Source organism: Ylistrum balloti, unplaced genomic scaffold (assembly GCF_031769215.1).
Source record: "Ylistrum balloti isolate Yb309-2 unplaced genomic scaffold, AGI_CSIRO_Ybal_v1 Utg370078, whole genome shotgun sequence".
Lineage (NCBI taxonomy): Eukaryota > Metazoa > Mollusca > Bivalvia > Pectinida > Pectinidae > Ylistrum > Ylistrum balloti.
In genome coordinates, this window is record NW_026782116.1 from 1,107,716 (window position 1) to 1,127,844 (window position 20,129).

Below are 20,129 nucleotides of genomic sequence, written 5' to 3' on the forward strand. Positions count from 1 at the left end.
GTTCATACTATGGTAAATGAAAAAGCAAAAACTTGCCTGGTATAATCTTTTGCTCCTATCCAAAATCGCCACTTGACAACGAAACACAAGCAGACCATTCTTGTACAAGATGATTACATACAACTCTCCATACTCCAGACAGGCATTCAAGCCGTTGATATATAAATTTAACTGAATACTAAAGCTGGTAAATTGGTTTTCACTGTGCTTTGTTTTTGTATGTATGGTCATCAGATTTGTTATTGTTATTGGTGCACACCAATAGACCTGTGTTTCCTTCTTTTTGTTTGAATGAACATGGCAATGATGAAACTGTTTTTCCATCATTCGCGGTTTCCACAGATGGGCAGCACCGCTCTATGATGTTCAAATTACCTTCCTTGGATGTCTGAGCCATGTTTATATCTAATACTAAATCTAATTCTTATTTCTATATAAATGCTATCTTGATATATATAATACATCATTCATTGCCAAGATACATATAAAGATGTTCCCAGAGAAATTATACCATATTGGTGATATGTAAAGCAATATTCCTAGTCCACATCAAATAATGTGATCAAAATTGGGGTTAAAATTGTGAACCTTGAAGACTGAAAATGTTCAATGTAAAAGTGTTTCTGGATTTTTTTTTTTTTTTTTTTTACTATAAGGTAGTGTGTTTAACATTAAATTTAAAAAATCGTTTTAAAATGGTTAGTTTTTTCAAGCTGATTTACAAATCACGACAAATTTGAGTAAAATGTGAAAGCTGTCCCTAATTCATGCCCAAGTAATATTATTGGATGTATCGAGTGGTCAGCTATATTAAAATTCCTCTGTCGTCATGGTTGTTGTTTTGTTGAAACGAAACAATGACTGGATAAACAGAGGAAACATTATCATCTCTAAATCTGCATGCATGTAGACTGATTTTATAGGAACTCGGCCGAGATCCTGAAAAGACTGTCTTGAATAAACAGATGTGTGATAAAAAATTCAACTTTAAACTCCGTCGATTTCTTTTGTTGGAATCCATGGATATCTCCAGTATAATCTGTGAAGACCATATGACCAGATTTTGCTGAAGATTTTGTAAGTCCAAGAGGATGAACACCTATGTTGTCATGTTACTTCAATACTAACAACTTTATGTTCTATTCTCTTGGCATATATATACAACACGAAGCACCTAGCTGAAACTTTAGAAGATGACTGGAAGATGAGCAATCAACAAATTATTGTCAACTTTGATGCAAGTCGGCTGCTATGAGCTACTGTAAAGTTAATTTTCATGGTTACTCTTTCTCTATCAATTCACATCTCAATTTAATGAATTTTACCTAAATCTTGCTGCATTAGTTGTGAAAGTGGAGTTCTATTTTTTCATGAAATCGTGTACATAAAATGGACTTGGAAAAGCTGTGAAATTCCAGCCACACAAAAATACTTCTCTAGTTCCTGATCAATCAGTTGTAAGACATCAGGTTTTGTTATGCAGGTGTACTAGTATATTCATTCTAGAAAAAAATTGACATACCAAAAACAGATTTTGCTTATGTACTAAAATCCATCTACACCTTCATCTTCTACATGTATTCTAGACATCAATTAGACCATAAAACATAAATTTGAAGGCCATACAATAGGGCAACACATGTACAAGATAACCAATGGCTGAAATTTTTACATAAAAGGAATCGCTCCTAGCGAGTTTGCCAGGGATAATCTACTTGTGTATGTACTTGTTTGTGACACAGTAATGTCTTGGCTCAACCTACAAAGTAATTATGATAGTCTTGAACCTTTATACACTAACTGCCGTATGGGATCAAAATGAGGCCACTGTTACCATAAATAGATATTAAGTTCCAGAACTTAAGAATTTTCATAGTTGAATGTTTATTCCTTGTGACAAGGCCTTTACGGTCGTAGGTCGTACCAATTTTTTTTACAATTTGACCTACATTTGAAAGTAAAAGAAAAATTTACCACAGTGTCTTGGTGTTTCACATGGTGTACATGAAACAAGCATATCTTGTGCAATACAAATTAATGTGTGAATTTTGAAATTTTGTTGCAACTGAAGGCATAATGTTCATAAACACCTCTTGTTCCTGCTGGAACCAATCAAATTACTTTCCTTGTGCCTTCAATTTTACCACGACATATTCCAGGAGTGCAGAGAGCGAAATTGATTGTAACCCCCGGAGTATCGTGGATGCTTGTAACCGTTTCAGAGCACTTGTCTGGAAAGTGACCTTACATGGATGAATCCCAGTTTAATATCCCCTGCAAACACCTTTCGGGGGGAATGAAAATGAAATTTGTGGTCAGCACCATCACAGAATCCTTCCTGGCAATTTTGAGACCGATCCCGCTGGTATGTGCACAATCAACGGATGAAACGATGATGGTTATAGGTTCCGGATGACCTCATAAAAATACCTAATGGCATTCAACTTAACAGAAAAATAAACATTGTATAATGGTGGACACAAGATCTCTTTTGTTCATGAACATCGATAGCCTTGCAAATTATGATGGTTCAGTAGAATAACAAATATCCCATTCTCCTTTCAGTAAGAGGAAATGTCATTGGGGCTTATCACTGGATAAATAAAATACATCCTTTTTATAGCTTGATATGCCATAGAGATCATGGTGGTCAACTCATAATGATCTCCCATTTTTTTACGCTAGTTCATGTTCATGTAATGCCAAGAGTGATTGAATTGTGTGTAAAACCCAAGCCCAAATTAAAAAAGGTACCTATAGTAACATACTAATATGACTGCCAAGCATCATGATGAAAAGAAAAATACATCTGGAAGAAGACAACAATTTATTACCACAGAAAATATGGAAATATAAAGTATTGCATTTACATATAAATTTTCACCTCCATCTTGAAAGAAATCACAGGTATGCATACATATATTTCTTTCAGAATTTTTGAAAAATGCAGCAAGACAAATTACAGAGGTAAAAATCAATAGATGTATACCTCGCTGGTAATGGCTTAAATCCACTACTGGTGGTACAAGTATGAAAATACATATATTGAAAAGATTTTGAAATACATGCCACACATGTATAAGACACTTTCTGAAACATTCTGAAAGCATGAGAGAAGCACAATTCATTTTCAGTTCAAAATCTTGATACACTTGACATTTCTAACGCTGTGTTGTGGAATTGTTTCAGAAATTCAATTATAGTAAGACTAGTAGTTCAGCGAGGAGCATAAATTTACATTCTTCATAAATTAAAAAAAAAAACATGCTGAAGAGGTTCTTGCTTGGCGGTTGGTTGTTCAAAATACAGATTTAAGAAACTGAAACAGCATTACCTTGAAATACTTCATGCAATAGCACAAGACATTTTCTTAAAAGTGATAATATAACATTTATAAGATAAGGTGATTTGTTTTTTGTAATAATACTTCAGAGTAGATGTATGCTGGTATTTTCACCAAAATGGTGATAGTAATAACAACCAACTGATCTACTTCATTATAACATCCTACTCCTTTCGCAAAAAGCTATCTCAGATATCAGATTTTCTTTCCATATTAAACATTTTTTCCATGTATGAAATGCATGTTGGAATGATTGAATATATATCCTTAATCATGATGTACTAGTACATTGTATTTAAGACAAGATAGTTTACTCTTCTGATATTTTATTCCACATCATATACATGTAGTAAAATATTGCATGACAAAATAGGGACATTCACACTTGCTCACACATGGGCACTTAATAGGTATATCATATATATATATAACGAGCGGTCCAGTAAGCTAGTATCGCTCACACGCAGGCATGAAAGGTACTATATATCATTACATATAACAAGGGTCAAGTAAGTCGGTATTGTTCACCTGGATATTCAAATAATCCTAGGGGGGATAATGCCTCAGTTATAAATAGAAATCACGTAAATTTATTTGAACCATACATTTGCACATTTATTTACAGTAAAAATCTCAGTGAAAATTATCAGGCTGGCAAAATATACAAAGTAAAAGTAGATTATATCTCAAATTGAAAATTACCAGGCTGACAATATCCCTTTTATTTCCAAAAATCCTTTTTACCAAGGTAACCTCAGAGTTATTGGTCTCGTCATGTCTAACCAAGGTCCATACTGGACTAAATATAAGATGGAGAGCTGAATCCTTTCCATGGTTATAACCAACAGACTAAATCCCATGGGGCATGATCCAATATGTAGTTGGCCCCATGGACAGTAATTCATTCCAGGGCTTGCCTACTCAATTTGGATTTTCCTCAGTCCTCTCCTAGGTTTCAACATTTATGCCCTTAGTATTACTGATGGACAGAAGGACTGAAATTTGAAATCTTCATTGAAAGGCTATTCGCTTGTGTCTCTGCCATCCTAGAATCTTGAGATTTTTTCAGCCCTGTAAACCTCGCTGTTGTCTACCGTCTCTTTTCTATGTAAGGACCACTGCTGCAGGTTATCTCATTATATGCTAACAACTGTTTTTGGACCTGGCCCTTTACTATTTTCACTACATAAGAATAATGCTGTCAATAACAAATTATTTGAAATTTTATCAGCAGTTTTTTTGGAGAGTTTGTAGAAATGTTGACTAACAGACAGATGCCACAGTATCATTAAAGCTTGACCTCATTCTTAAGACCAAGTGAGACAACAAAGACAAGAAGAAACGGTTATAAATAGAAATCATATAAATTTACTTGAACCATACACTCCTTAAAACAGTTATACCCACATTGATTACCTGTCAAGGTAAAAGACATTACACTGACAACTATCACATTTAAACTGCCAATTAACTGCTTTAGAAGCAGTAAAACTTTATACAATGAAAAGCTACATTCTTGCATGTATTCCAAATTTCACTTTCCAGCAAATTGTTCAATGGATTGCTGTATATGCTAACTTGAGATTTTTGTTCAGAAACACAACATATTCGAACATTTATGTCTCATATATTGACAATCTGATTAAAATACTGATTTTCAATTTACACAAGCAAAGCTGATTAATGAATCTATAGAGAAGTAGCATTTGTCCTTAGGTAAAACAAATGGAATGAATTTGATGCCTTTTCACTGTTTTGAATATGTTTGAAAACCTTACTTTCATGGACACACTGTATTTTTAAAGATTAATAAACAGGACAAATAGAAAATCAGTGCCACAGGTTTTCTTGACATAAAGCGATATAGTAGAAAAGACTACATCTATCATACATGAATTGTGACTGTTGGTCATTCAGCAACATCAATATTTCATAAATGAATATTATTAAGAATGCAATTGACAGGAAATGTAGCATGAATAGTTAATTAGCAGGTATGTACATGCAAACTGAGGAATCGCTTTAAATGTGTATCGTTGCAATTTTTTGCTTTTGGCTATTACCATGCATTTTAGTACTTGATTTAAAAGTTAAGTTTTCTGTCAGAGAGTGTAGGATTGGAAGGATAAAATAAACCAATTTTCTGACAGAAAATGTGGGATTGTAAGGAAAAATCAACAAAGTTCTTTATGACCTATGATTGAAATTCAGTGTGAACTGGAAATCAAACTCCAACAATTTATGTACAATGCACATCAAAATGTAGTACATGTACATGATAAGAAGCAGAGAGTTCAATCACACAATTGCTCTGTCACTGTGGCTTAGTTCGATAAAAATGTTTCAAAACAATGGAGTTTTCCTCTGATGTCATTAGTTTTTGTATGAAGAGTTAACCTAAGTTTAATTCTTGCTATACCCATGTTCCTCGCATACTGACAATAAAAACCCGTGGATTATTTTGCACATCACAAACACAGGCATATGAATCTACACATATTTTTTTATACATATCATCTTAATTTAACTACTTCTGTTTACTTATTTCTGTGGCTTTTTCGTATTTTTTTCATCTCATAATTCATTGTATTGAAATACTTTGTTTGCACTGAAATTGTAATACATGTATTAACAGTACCCCTCAACCTAATAATATGTTATGAGACTTTAAAGAGTGATTGCTACTGAGATTGTGCATACAAACTGAAAAGGTAAAAATTGATACACACTCCCAAACGGCAGTTGAAGGTCATTATGGCAGATATTGAACAGATATAACTAAATGGAATGACCACAATTTCTTAAATATATTAAGGGGAACCCCCTCATGAAATTTGAGTAAAATCAATCCAGTAATTCTCATGCAACTTCATTAAAATTCAAGATAGTCACCTTTCAGCCATATTGTTTTTCTGATCAGTTTCAACATTAAAATCAAACAGGCACAACTACAGACCAAGGGAGGCCTACATATGAAATTTGAGAAAGACCCATCTTGTACTTCTCGAGAAATCACGATAACAAACCTTTGAAAGTCAAGTACAAGATAGCCGTCTGTAGGCCATATTGTTTTTTTTATTAGTCCCAAAATCAAAGGGGCACAACTAGGGGTCATGAGAAACAAACAAATGAAATTTGAGAAAGATCCATCCATTCCCCTCAAGAAATAGTGATAACAAAGTTAATTGTAATAATTCAAGAAGGCCACCTGTTGTTTTTCTGATCAGACTGAAAATTTAGCAGGCACAAAAAGGGACCTAGGGAACTTTTTTAGAAGGATCCATCAAGTAATTCTCAAGAAATATTGATAACAAAAGATGGTTACAGACCACAGACCAAAAGCAATTTGATGATCGGATGATGGTGAACTAAAAAATAAATTTATGTAAAAAGGAAACCAAGTGGAACATCCAATTTCAAAGTAAGTATTCAATATTCCAATATTTCATATTTTGTAATTGTTGGACAAATATCAAAATTTAGTTATGGAACAGTTGTCTTCATAAAAACAATGCTGCACATTTTACCCTATAACTTCCAAGAAATCTTCTTTACATTTGTCTGTACTGTAATTTATATATAATTTTACACTATCGTACCAACTATTTACATGATGCTAGCTGATTATATGTACATATATCTATTTACCTTGATTTCTATATGATGTGTTTAATTTGTACATCTTTGTACATCAATGCTTACAACAATGCTGATCTGTAGCCGGGCTACTAGACTTGTCTTGTAGGGAAGGCTCCCCATACAGCTGGGATTAGGTAACAGTTCTGAATGTGTGAGAATGTGCATAAATAAGGATGATAATGCTGTCTGTCGAAAGTCCATGCTTCATAAGAGGTCTGTGTAGGCATGGAGGGTGTGAGCAAAACAAGGGATGTTTGTGTGACAGGGCCTGGGCTATACCAAGATCGTTTAATGTCCACCAGATCCTGCCAAGCAATGTATAGATGTCTGGTCTGAAAGCATGGGTGTGGGGTGGGAAGGTTGAGAATCAGAATAGGGCAAGGGGAGTTGCTGCATGTATGTATGGTGGATTGTACTAGATAACTGTACGTTGATGCCCCTGAATATAGATATGAGAACCTGTAACTATGCAAGTGAGCTTGTGCTTTAATTAACCTGGGAGTTAGAGTGCTTTATGTAAATGACTACCTTTTTAATAACTTTGGTATAGTAGCAGCTCCCCTTGGCAATACAGAACTGAAATTTTAAGCCCCACTATAGTTTTGGCAAACATTTCTCTATGTACACTTGTATTATATAAATCAATCTGATCAATCATGATAAATTTTCATATCAACACGACTTTCTTAACAATAAATTACAAGAAGAATAAAATACAAAACAATGAATTAGACGCAGAATAAAATATATAAAATCTAATAGCAAAAAACATATTCAAAATAAATCTATCACAATTTCACAGCAAATTATGTTTAATTGCCTTGCACTTATTAGTCATTCATACATGAACACTTAACTCACAAAATAAATTTCACCACATTTACACAGGAATATTGTAATGGTGAGACTACTACTTCAAAATAACCAGCACTTTTAGAAGTATGGTACAACGAGATACACACTGTCTTAATTCTGCAGCCATCCTCTACTACACAAAACACAAACCTTGAACAAATATGACAACCTACAGACAACAATTCCTCTTAAATCCACTTCTTTTTACAAAACAAACACACTATTGCACTCGTTCTTTCTCACAAGACTCCTCATGAGGAATAAATAGGCAGGGGGTGGGCCTCACTGTTGAAAACGAATTTATCTAATGGTATTAATGAACTATCATCCCCAAATAAAAGATATAAATATTTTAATGTCTCTGCAAGGAAAAAACTTTCTAACTTGTCTCGAAAGGTTGCTTTTGCTGCTTTTACATTATGGATGGACGAAAATCCGCCATTTTCTACTTTAGTATGTTTTAGGAAGGCTTGAAATATGGTCCAGCCCATATCCTGGTATTTTTTATCACCTGTGAAGCGGTACATATAGAACAGGCTCTCTACAGTCTCCGGTCGCAGCAGGTTGTGTGCGTCTGGTGCCTAGAATATCATACATAAACATATATAAATATCTGGAGATAATAACTTTGTATCTAGTAAAAGAAATAATTTATTATTGTCTCTAATTTCAATTACCTTCATATTTAAAACAATTGACCAGCTACTGTATAGCAGAACTTTTCTCCCATATGATAATTCAACTAGAAAGTTAACAGAGACAGGTCTCTTCATGTATTTCCTTGTTAATTATTAAATATTTACACACTAAACGGTTTACCAGTTGACAGGTAAAAAAATTATCTTGACACTGGCCTTTGCTCCTGCACTTCCTCATTTCACTATTATCAACTCTGCTTCATAATGTAAAAACAAATTGAACAATAAGAAAATTTGAAGTATTACTTTGACTTTTAATACTGTGACACAAAAAGTGTTTACAAGGTGGTCAAAGGTGATCTTTGACATTTAACCTTGAATGACAACCAGTACATGAGCAGTATAAATACTTGGAAAGCAGAAAAAAAAACAAAAAGATTGATGCACCTACTTTAACAATGAGGTCCTCTTTGGACTGTGCAGCCTGACTGAAATAGACAATTTCTGGACTGAGTTTGGTGGGCATCCTGGCATACATCTGGAAACAGGTTTCAGTGAGACGCTTGGCAATATCAAAGTGGTCTGCTGGCAAACCATTCTTGTACCCCAGAGCCATTGTGCCAGGCAGATAGCACACAAGGTGATCCTGTAAGCAAAGAAAATACAAGTTATACAAACAAAAAACTTCTCAAATATTCTCAAATGAAAAAAAAAGAAAAACACAAGCATAGTTATATCAAAGTTCATTAATGTTAAGGAATTTGATGACTAAATTGAATTTAAAACAAGTTAAAAAATAACAATGATGAGTAAAATTCTGGATGCTGTCAGCTAAATACTTCACTGACTTCATTCTTCTAAGATACAAAATTGCACATGCTTAACAACACTGAATCAGACAAAGTGTGTTCAGTGCATTTCACTTAAAACAGAAGTGTATTATTACTTACAGGTGATAGCAATATTGTCAAATGTTTCACTGACTGGCTAGAGGGATGGACAACAGAACCTAGCCTTATAGGATGTTGTGGTGATCAAATACCATTGAGTATAATTTAGGAATAAAGAAAGAATGAAGTATCATTAGATAAGAATGATGTCATTAGGTGCTTCACTTTGTGCATTATATCTTTACAAGCTTAACTATTGTTGAAAATAATATGTTACCATTTTGGGGCTAAATGTACGACTTCCCAACAGCTCTCCTAGGTACAGAAGTTTGGAAGGAGATGACTCCCTTAACAGGTGTTTCTTCACTCCATCAATAGCCTCCATAAAGTCATCTTTGAACCTAGAAGAAAAACACTCCATATCAAAACCTCAAACCACTTCCTCAATAAAGCTCAGCTTGTTAAATGTCATACTTCAAACAATGTGAACTACATGTACTTGACCAAGATTTTAGAGACTGCTTTCTTTGTTGTCAATAATATGTACTAGCCAAAGAGTTAGATAATGCTTTCTCTGTTGTCAATAATATGTACTGGCCAAAGAGTTAGATAATGCTTTCTCTGTTGTCAATAATATGTACTGGCCAAAGAGTTAGATAATGCTTTCTCTGTTGTCAATAATATGTACTAGCCAAAGAGTTAGATAATGCTTTCTCTGTTGTCAATAATATGTACTAGCCAAAGAGTTAGATAATGCTTTCTCTGTTGTCAATAATATGTACTAGCCAAAGAGTTATATAATGCCTTCTCTGTTGTCAATTATATGTACTGGCCAAAGAGTTATATAATGCCTTCTCTGTTGTCAATAATATGTACTGGCCAAAGAGTTATATAATGCCTTCTCTGTTGTCAATTATATGTACTGGCCAAAGAGTTATATAATGCCTTCTCTGTTGTCAATTATATTTACTGGCCAAAGAGTTAGATGATGTTTTCTTTGTTGTCAATAATACGTACTGGCCAAAGAGTTAGATAATGCTTTCTCTGTTGTCAATAATATGTACTGGCCAAAGAGTTAGATGATGCTTTCTTTGTTGTCAATTATATTTACTGGCCAAAGAGTTATATAATGCCTTCTCTGTTGTCAATTATATTTACTGGCCAAAGAGTTAGATGATGCTTTCTTTGTTGTCAATTATATTTACTGGCCAAAGAGTTATATAATGCCTTCTCTGTTGTCAATTATATTTACTGGCCAAAGAGTTATATAATGCCTTCTCTGTTGTCAATTATATGTGGTGGACAACGATTTAGATAATGCCTTCTCTGTGGTCAGTCCTAGACAAAATTGCCTCCATAGTTGTCAGTAATACATTATGAAAAAGAATTAGCGTCTGCCTACTCTGTTACTTGTATACGACAAGATTTAGAAAGAATCCTGCAATTGTTTACTGAAAGTGTTGATTATTCAAGAAATTCTTAATTTTCAAAACTTACCAACTTTAGATAATTCTTGCCCAAAAATAGATCAAGGCATTAAATCTATATCTCTTAATTGGTACCTTATTTTACTTACGAACCTCACAATCTAACAACATACAAAAGTTGGTTTTACTTACACTTCAGAGAAGCTTACTTTAACACAGCTTCTTAAGTTTTGGTGTGGATACTGATGGAAAAATGATACCTTAGTCTCACAATTGCTTCTAGGACTCAATGAGACAACATCCTATCAAGTTGCTTACCATAGTAATACCAAGGATTTTGTTATGGATTGTCACTCACATGTTAATTGTTTTGCCTGTCTGGATCCATTGTTTCAGAAGGTATTCATAGTAGCTGTCTCCTCTGGCCCCGAAGGTAATGGTGCTAGTCCCTCTAAAAGAACCGGTGTTGGCATTGACAAAGATGGGCACTAGACCATCCTTTTTAGGTAAGCTGTGGATGTGCTCACTAACAGTCATCACAGCATTCTGGGAATCAATGAATGAGAATTACACTCATAACATGAATACTTTGAACAACAGAAAGATATATCTAGCTTCAATCATGTTACATGTAGTGTACACCAAGCAGATCAGATAAAATATATTCTAAGCTAATTATTGATTAGAATACCAGGTGTATAAGTTTGTGAATAACAAAATGGCTATAGTCCTTCCATCATCATTGAGTCTACATCCTTGCTGTTTTAAAAACTGCCTTTTCATTGAATCACAAGTTTTGCTGTGATCTCTGGCACCTGTATACACTCAATACATGACCATGTTGACAAATACATCTAATACCTACCTCATATTTGTCATCCTTTGTGACACGAGAAAGGTCTCTGAACTCTAGCTGTATAGTAGTGACCTCAGAGGTACTGCTGTCTGGGCCCCATCGTGGGGCATGAGCACGGCTCGTCATCATATTCACATCTGAAAATGGCACTTTAGATGGGGAATTAAAACACGGTAGCAGTCGGTTACCAAGGTCAACCTGAAAAATATAAAAAATCAATGTTAACCTCAACAATATCCAAGCATGTCAACTTTATCCAGCTTAACCTGATTAATATTTATACAAACTTTACCCATGTCAATCTGAACAATATCTGATCAGTGTCAACATTAGGAAGGAAAATTTGAACTGTTGAAAAAGAGTTTCAGCTTAATTAACATGACAAATTACATATTTGGTTTAGTAAGTCAGCACCTTCACTGCCCACTTTCAATCCTTACCCCAATATAGTGTTACACAAAGCAATTATTACTGGTGCATAAATTCATCAATACCCTAATTAAAAACATGATTTGCTTCAATTTTATTGTTTTATTGTTTACAGTACATCTTATATCTAAAACTCACAGCCTTCTCCTTGAACAAGTCATCCCCAGTGAGATGGTATGTGGCTAACAGTCCTCCAAGAACTCGGATTGTGATTTCAAATAAATTCACATCCTTATCCTTTTCAAAAGTTAATTCATTTGCAACCCATTCTCTGGCATCATCATATTCTGTAACAAATAATGAAGTATATGATAGTGCAATGTACATGCATATTTCATATATCGGATAAATTGATTGTAATTAAATACGAACTGAGCACTGGAAATACTTAGATCAAATATTACAGCAATATCATTTCTCGGATTAAATGATGTCCTATCATATTATTAATTTGTGACTTACACAAATATGGATGAATGATAATATAGATCAATGTAATTTATGTGTATATTGCCTTTGGCTCCATGGGTAGATTTTCAGTGTCCAGTTTACTTTTTGGATCCTACTTACTTTACCTGCCTTAATCATCTGTATTATGTTGCAGTGCAAAATATATAGTGTCATACTTGTAATAAATCAGCTCATTGCCAAAGCCTCAATTAATATGAAATTAAGGATAAATGAAAGAATTATAGAATGAATAACTTAATCACAGAATAAATGAATAATTCAATGAATGAATAAATGAATGAATATTGCTATGATGTTAAATGAGAGTCTTCTTGCATGAGGACAGATGCTGTATCTAGGGTCCAAAGTCTGGCTGTGGTTTTTACATATTGTTCAGGGGCACTAAACTATTGATTGAACTGTTAAAAAAAAGTAAAAGGATTTGGTGACAATCTACTACATGACTACAGAGGAGTTACCTAGTACATGCATTGATTGACTTTCACAAGTTCAGTAAAAAAAATCAGCAATACCATCCAATTAAACTGTTTTTTCCTAAATCATCCAACTGAGGATGCTTAGAAATTAAGATAGATTATATTGTAAATTTATAAGATATAAATTTTGTATAATGTGATTGTGTCCACCAAATAGAAATATCTTTAAGAAATGAAATCCACTGTATTAGTAACCTCTTTATAAAAATGGACCTTTGTACAAACCTGGTTTGAGTCCCAATATGACCAGTGTGTCCAGAGAGTCTACAATTGTCAGACCTACTCCAAACCATTCAGAGTGTGTTCGGGTGATAGGATGGAACTCATCATGTCCCCAGGCATATTTTTTGTAGGCATTCCAGGCAAATCTGAAAGCATCCACTACTGCCTCTTGCCTGTCTGTCCTTTTACCTTCCTCTGTAAAATAATAACACTTAATAGGTTGCCTTTTTGTGAAGATTGAGAGAGATTTGTGTCTTAAAACATGAGTAAAACAAGTTTATTTTGTCAGTATCTATTACATGGAAAATATTGGACTTGCAAATTTTAAGTAAGGAAGAGTAACATTACATATTTTCAGTTCTTGCTCTTAAATGCTGGAAATATGACATGGCTAAAATGAAATATTCCAGTTTTGACACCAAAATTGTGAAATTTGCATGTGGTAAAATAGACATGTATTATGGTATTGTATTTTGATAAAATTAAATAACATTACATAGAGCAAACTTTTTGAGTAAACTACATTGACTTCTATAAACTTTCAAATTAATTTCAGTTCAACTTTTTCTGGTTCATAAAAAAGAAAACATAATTTGACACATGGATTACACTTCATTACAATGTTTCACTAAAATGCAGACTTGTGCAACTTTACATCTGCTGTGTTTCTTCTAGTTAATTACGGTAAGCCCTATTATTCTTCCACTAGAGATAGATACTTTGTTTATAAAGCTACATAAGTATGTACATGTGATCTAAGTCTGATGGCTCTATCTTGTGAAAGATGTTTAAAAGTTCATAATTCAAAATAACCAAGATCTGTGTGATTTTTCATATGTTGAATATGAACTGGTCTTCACTCAACTAGGATCTATTTTTGTAAAGTTAATAATGAAGTCAACTTACGATGAAAGTAGTCATAAGGTGGTACAGCATGCTGATCGACATTGAAGTCTGGGTCTGCTGCTTTTTCTGGCTGATTCTACAAAAGCAACAACATTAATTGAAAGTCAGGCATTACGAACATAAATCCTATTATTAGCAACTGTGTCTGCAACAACCATTATTGGTGGGACCATTGTAAGCATTTTATTTTCTACATAGATAACACTTCTATCCAGCAAATATGTGTATGAATCATTGATACTTTGTGTATTTTGTAGACAATTGGCAGAATTCTACATTTTTGTATAATTTCAGAAATATATGATGAATAAAACAATATTCCATCAAACTTTCAACTTTACTTCCGGGCTACTTTCTTGTACAACTGTATCATAATGCAGCAGAATATACAATTATTGCCTTTTGATGAGGTTGAGACACAGTCTTATTAAATTCTGTGGGAGCAAGTTCTTTCCTTTGATTTGCTTTTAATTATTTGTTGTTATGACAAGTGAACCAATCATACGGAAATGGAAACCTATATATGAAAGTTTAAAATCTAACAATATAGATTCTAAATAGTCACCAATCCTCTTCACATTTTTCAAATCACTCACAAAACTGATGAAGCAAAACAAAGGATCAATGATTTTGTTTTTTCTAATCAGTCCCAAGGTCAGCAGGGCAAAACCATGTATCAAGAGAAACCTGCATATGAACTTGAGAATGATCCATCATGGCTTCTGAAGAAATACCAATTACAAACTTTCATTGTCAAAATCCAAAATTGCCACCTGTCAGCTATTTTGTTTTTCTGATCAGTCCCAAAATCAAAAGGGCAGAACTTGGAACAAAAGGGAACCTACATATGAAAGTTCCATCCAGTAACTTTTCAAGAAAGGTGATAATTAGAAATGTTCTTGTAACAGATGACAGGTCATGGATGTAGAATGATTTGAATAGTGTATTAAGTAAAAAAAAAAAAAAGAATAAAAATTATATGGGAAACTATATAGGAAATTCAAAATTGATCCCTCCAGAACTTTATAATGAACAGCCCCAAAATCGAACATAACAACCTGTTGGCATTTTTTTTTCTTTTTCATCTCAAACAAAATATGCACAACCCAGTACCAAGGGGAGTCTTATATATTAGATTTAAGAGAGGCCAATCCAGTACTTCTCTAGAAATAGGAATAACAAATTGTAACTATCAAAATCCAAAATGGCAATTTGTTGGCCATTTTGTATTCTGATCAGTCCCAAAATGAGGTACCATGGGGAGTATAAATAAGTGTTTTGAGAAGGATCAATCCAGTACTTATAATAGCATAAACTTTCAAAATCAAACATGGTGTCGCAAATCCTAATATTGAACATGTACAACCATATAAAATGCGGAACCTGCATATGGAATTTTAGAATCTTATCAGTAGTAGAAATAACAAGTATTCTTTATGGACAGACGGATGGATGACTGACTATAGATGAAGGATGATTTTAAAAGCATACCATCATCACAACATCTGATGATGGTGAGCCACAAATAGCAACTCATTTTGAGACATTTTGGTAATACACAACCATTTCATATCTAGGAATCAAATTCCACTGCTTTTCATTCAGGAATCAAACTAACATTTCTTTACAAATGAAACAGCATTATTCTAATAAGACATTTCAAAACAATATTCAGTGGGGGACCCATCCATTTCCTACAAATAATGGTACATTGTATATGCTTATTTGCTATAATACATATACAGAATAATACAACAACCCACCAGCTGACCATCTACATTGTCGTCTTTGTCATTATCATCTTCTTTTCCAATGTCACCATTTTCATCCCTTTCAAGGATTTCCTGTTTCTCATCGGGAGGAAGTAACCCTACTTCCTCCCCTCCCCCATTAGGAGGTCGATCTACAACTTGTTTTAGCTGAGGTGGTGGCTTCTTAACAGGTCTCCTTTGTCTCTGAAGACGTTTCTGAAAGATCACCATATTTTAAAATGCATCTTTTGATTTGATATAACCATATACCCTAAACTGATGTTTTGATACATGGCAATTTTTCACCAAATCAATCAGAATGTGCTTTAATACATTCATTACAACTTCTTACATCAAGAACAAATCTGTTTCACAAAATAAATTCCTTAGAAACATGCCTATCATCTGTCCATATTGCCCTGCATCTCTAGATAGTCTGCTAAACTGTTCTCTGTTCTTAAACAATTATTCTCATTGCTATTTCTTGAGAAGTACTGGATTTTCATATTAAGGTTCTACTAACTTCCTTGTTGTGCTCTTTTGATCATAGGACATATCAGAAAGACAAGATGGCTGAAAGGTTTCCATCTTAATTAATTAATTAAGTTCCCTATCACTATTTCTTCACAAGTATCAGCTGGATCTTTCTCAAATTTCATATCTAGGACCCCTGGCCTGTTGTATTGCATTGTATATTTTGGGACTGATAAAAATGGCCATCAGGCAGCCATCATGGATTCTGACATTGGCTGTTTGTTGTTGCTACTTCTTGAGAAGCACTGGAATGACCATTCTCAAATTAATTTTATTTGCAGGTTCTACTTGGTCCTAAGTCTAGGTGTGCATTAATTTGTCCATTTTGCAACTGATAACAAAAACATAATAGTCGACAGGTGACAATCTTGGATTTGACAGTTAAGAGATTATTATATGTATCACTATTGTACCACAATGGAGGGTGCTAAGATCCTATTGGGATCTCTTATTCCATTACTTTAAGAACATGAAATTACGTTTCAAGCACTGTATACACAATGATAATAGGACACATTCATAAGCTTAATTTTAGAATGCAACAGTATGTACACAGTACCAAAGGAAATTAACTATATTCAAGGCTAAATACTGACATTATACTCATCAATCTGTTGCTTAGCAACCCTCTGAAGGGCTTCTTGTTTATTTCGCTTGGGTACTTCCTTTGGTGGTTGTATCTGATGGTTGTTGTTGGAATTTTCTCTACCCATTATCTTGTCCTGGAAGAATTCATGGCCATTTTTATCATTAACAGCCACTTTGTCCACTGCCTGTCTCCTCTCCTTATTTGCTTTGGCATCTTCACCTGACAAACGGTTGCCATGGTGAATAGCCGGCAAAATGTATAATGCACTAAGTCCTCCTAGCACAATAATCAGACAAATCACACTCCTCTGGAGGCTTGAAAGTCTCTTCCATACCTGTTGTGTTCAAAAATGATTTTCATTAAATACATTTTTATTAATGTCAACTAAGTTCAATCAGTGTTGCTGTTATCATACAAATGTTAATATCATATTACATTAACATACAGTATTAAATCAATATATAATATTACCATGTTAATATCATATTACATTAACATACAGTATTAAATCAATATATAATATTACCATGTTAATATCATATTACATTAACATACAGTATTAAATCAATATATAATATTACCATGTTAATATCATATTACATTAACATACAGTATTAAATCAATATATAATATTACAATGTTAATATCATATTACATTAACATACAGTATTAAATCAATATATAATATTACATTATACACATATAGACAAAGTATTAAATGTCTTGAGTTGAATATTAATGTAATTCACTAAACCCTTCATTTCATTGCTATCTCATATCCATCACCATATCTAAGTCTGGCCCTTTTGTACTACAATCTGTGTCAGTTGTAACTTGCTAAATTCCAGTAGTCACAGATATAATACCAAACTTTGGCTGCATGGACATATAATGTCAAAATAATACATTAATTGCACTGTACATGTTTTTATCAAATATGATGAAATCCCGCTATCTTTCATATCCTGACCACAGGGCATGTTGCGAAACAAATTATGTTAAATAGGTCAGAACCTATCAACATGCTGATTATATATTACATTTAGCTCCAAACATTTTATAAAATTTAGTGTAACAAACCCCTTTGAAAGTTGCTGTATGACAATTAAAATACTCTGGCCGTTCGTTCTGCCAGCCCTCCAGCCTTTTATATCCTGTTGCTAATGACAGTCAACTACAATGACCTATCTGGTCACTGGAATCAACCACTATTAATATTGAATATCTGGTTGACACAATCTTCATCCAGTTTGGTGGCAAGATATTTTTTGGCATACCTATGAGAATTAATTGTGCTCCCTTGTTGGCCAACTGGTTTTTGTGTTCATACCAGGCTAAATTTATTGAAGAACTTATCAAAATAGGTCACAAAAATTTTGGAATTTATTTAATTTCACTTTCAGATATATTGATTGATTCTTGTCTTGGAATAACAAGAAATTCATTGACCACATCCATCATATACTCAAAGGATAAAGATACGCAGGGTAAACTATGAAAAGGCATGTGCTGCCATCCAAGCCATATGACGCTGGCAACAAGCAGCAGTAAGGAGCAGGCAGACCTACAAATCTGTAGACCAATTTCCCGCAATCATTTCCTTACAGTTCACGCATGGAAAGGACAGTTATGAGCACCTATGGTATGAAGGGCAAATTCAGTGGCAGTAAAGTATAAATTGTGCAATTGTGCAAGACACATAAACCTCTACTGAGGTTGTGATGTTACACGCTGATGCCAAGACCTAGGTCTGTAAGCAACCTGGCCAGTTTCCCTCAGACGTCTAACAAGACCTTCTATAGTGCAAATATGGACACTGAAATGTCTTGCAACCTGTATTTGCCTTTGACTTTGCACAATCCTCACAATGGCCTGATCCCTCTGCCGTGCTATCATTTAATTCAATCAGAAATTAATCAAAATATGACGAAATGTGTAACTCAATGTCAGAACACTGCTGTGCACGAGATTTTCCCATTTCATGCTTTCCCTGGAAGACATTGTCATGCAATACAATAATGCAACATTCGATACAGGACCACATTCAATGTTACCTAGAGAGTTGCATGACCGATTTGCATTGTTTTTTAATGATGTGTTCACAAGATATTGCAAAAATTGTCATCCTACGTTTCTTAATCCCTTAGGTATATATGCCTTCTGCATAGGTAAACTAGGACATTATAGACTCTTCAGCCACTTATCTTGATCTCTTCCTACAAGCAAAAAAAAGGACAACTTCCCATCATTTTTCAGGAGTATCTGTGTAACTTTTTTTGGTTCATAATTTGCCCTTGTTTAATTGAATGAGCTTGGAATATGACTATGGTGTTATTATTTTCTCTTTTTTTTTTTTTTGCTTCACATCGGTATCCTGATTACTATGCTTGCCTTGGGGACTGATATCCTTAAATGAACATTGAGCCATCCAACCCTAAAACAAAGTTCCATATGATACATATAGGTATATTGTTAGAACTGCACAAATGTTCAACTTACTCTCCAAATAGACTGTCTCTTCCGTGGTTCTTTCTGGTCATCATCAAAACCAAGACTGATAGATAGAAAGTCTCGCTTAGCTCCAGACATATTGCTTCCTAATGCTTCTGAGACCTTCGTTCTGTTTGCATGTCTTATTGGTGTTGCGTGTTATCTAGAATAGCTTTACTTTCTGTGAATAGGCTGAACACGTATGGACGACAGAGCCCCATTGGAGGGTTATTATAAGTTGCAAATCGAAAACGGAATACACCATACTTATCCGGATTTAGCTGTAATTATAAGAAAAAGCAACATCATAACAAAGATTTTTTTAAAATACTAATGAAAAGCCAGATATAGGTCAATATGAGAAAAGAATATGAACACATATCACAAAGTACCTCAATACCCTGGCATATGTTACCCGGAGATAAATTTAGATGTATGGAAAGCCGATGTCTTTGTTTATTCATATGTATAGCAACAGATAGAAAGAGAATATGTCAGAATGATCAAAATTTTAATGAAATGGATAATTTTCTCATAAGCTGTGTTATGGTAATGAAAAATGTATACGCATAACTATTTCATGCATCCATATAAAAATGGATAAAATATATTG

General features: G+C 33.9%; 1 protein-coding gene across 1 annotated transcript; it reads right to left on the reverse strand.

Annotated features, from left to right (window-relative positions):
- Positions 1–4,471: 4,471 nt before the first annotated feature.
- On the reverse strand, positions 4,472–19,723 carry LOC132549757 (endoplasmic reticulum mannosyl-oligosaccharide 1,2-alpha-mannosidase-like). The gene is made up of 11 exons (XM_060213715.1): positions 19,526–19,723; positions 17,034–17,360; positions 15,916–16,119; positions 14,153–14,228; positions 13,250–13,441; positions 12,216–12,364; positions 11,658–11,846; positions 11,151–11,338; positions 9,643–9,766; positions 8,927–9,121; positions 4,472–8,418 (listed from the first exon to the last, which is right to left on the reverse strand). Exons 1-11 carry the CDS (start codon positions 19,613–19,615, stop codon positions 8,089–8,091), a joined length of 2,064 nt encoding a protein of 687 aa, XP_060069698.1. The 5' UTR covers positions 19,616–19,723; the 3' UTR covers positions 4,472–8,088.
- Between the last annotated feature and the right edge of the window lie 406 nt (positions 19,724–20,129).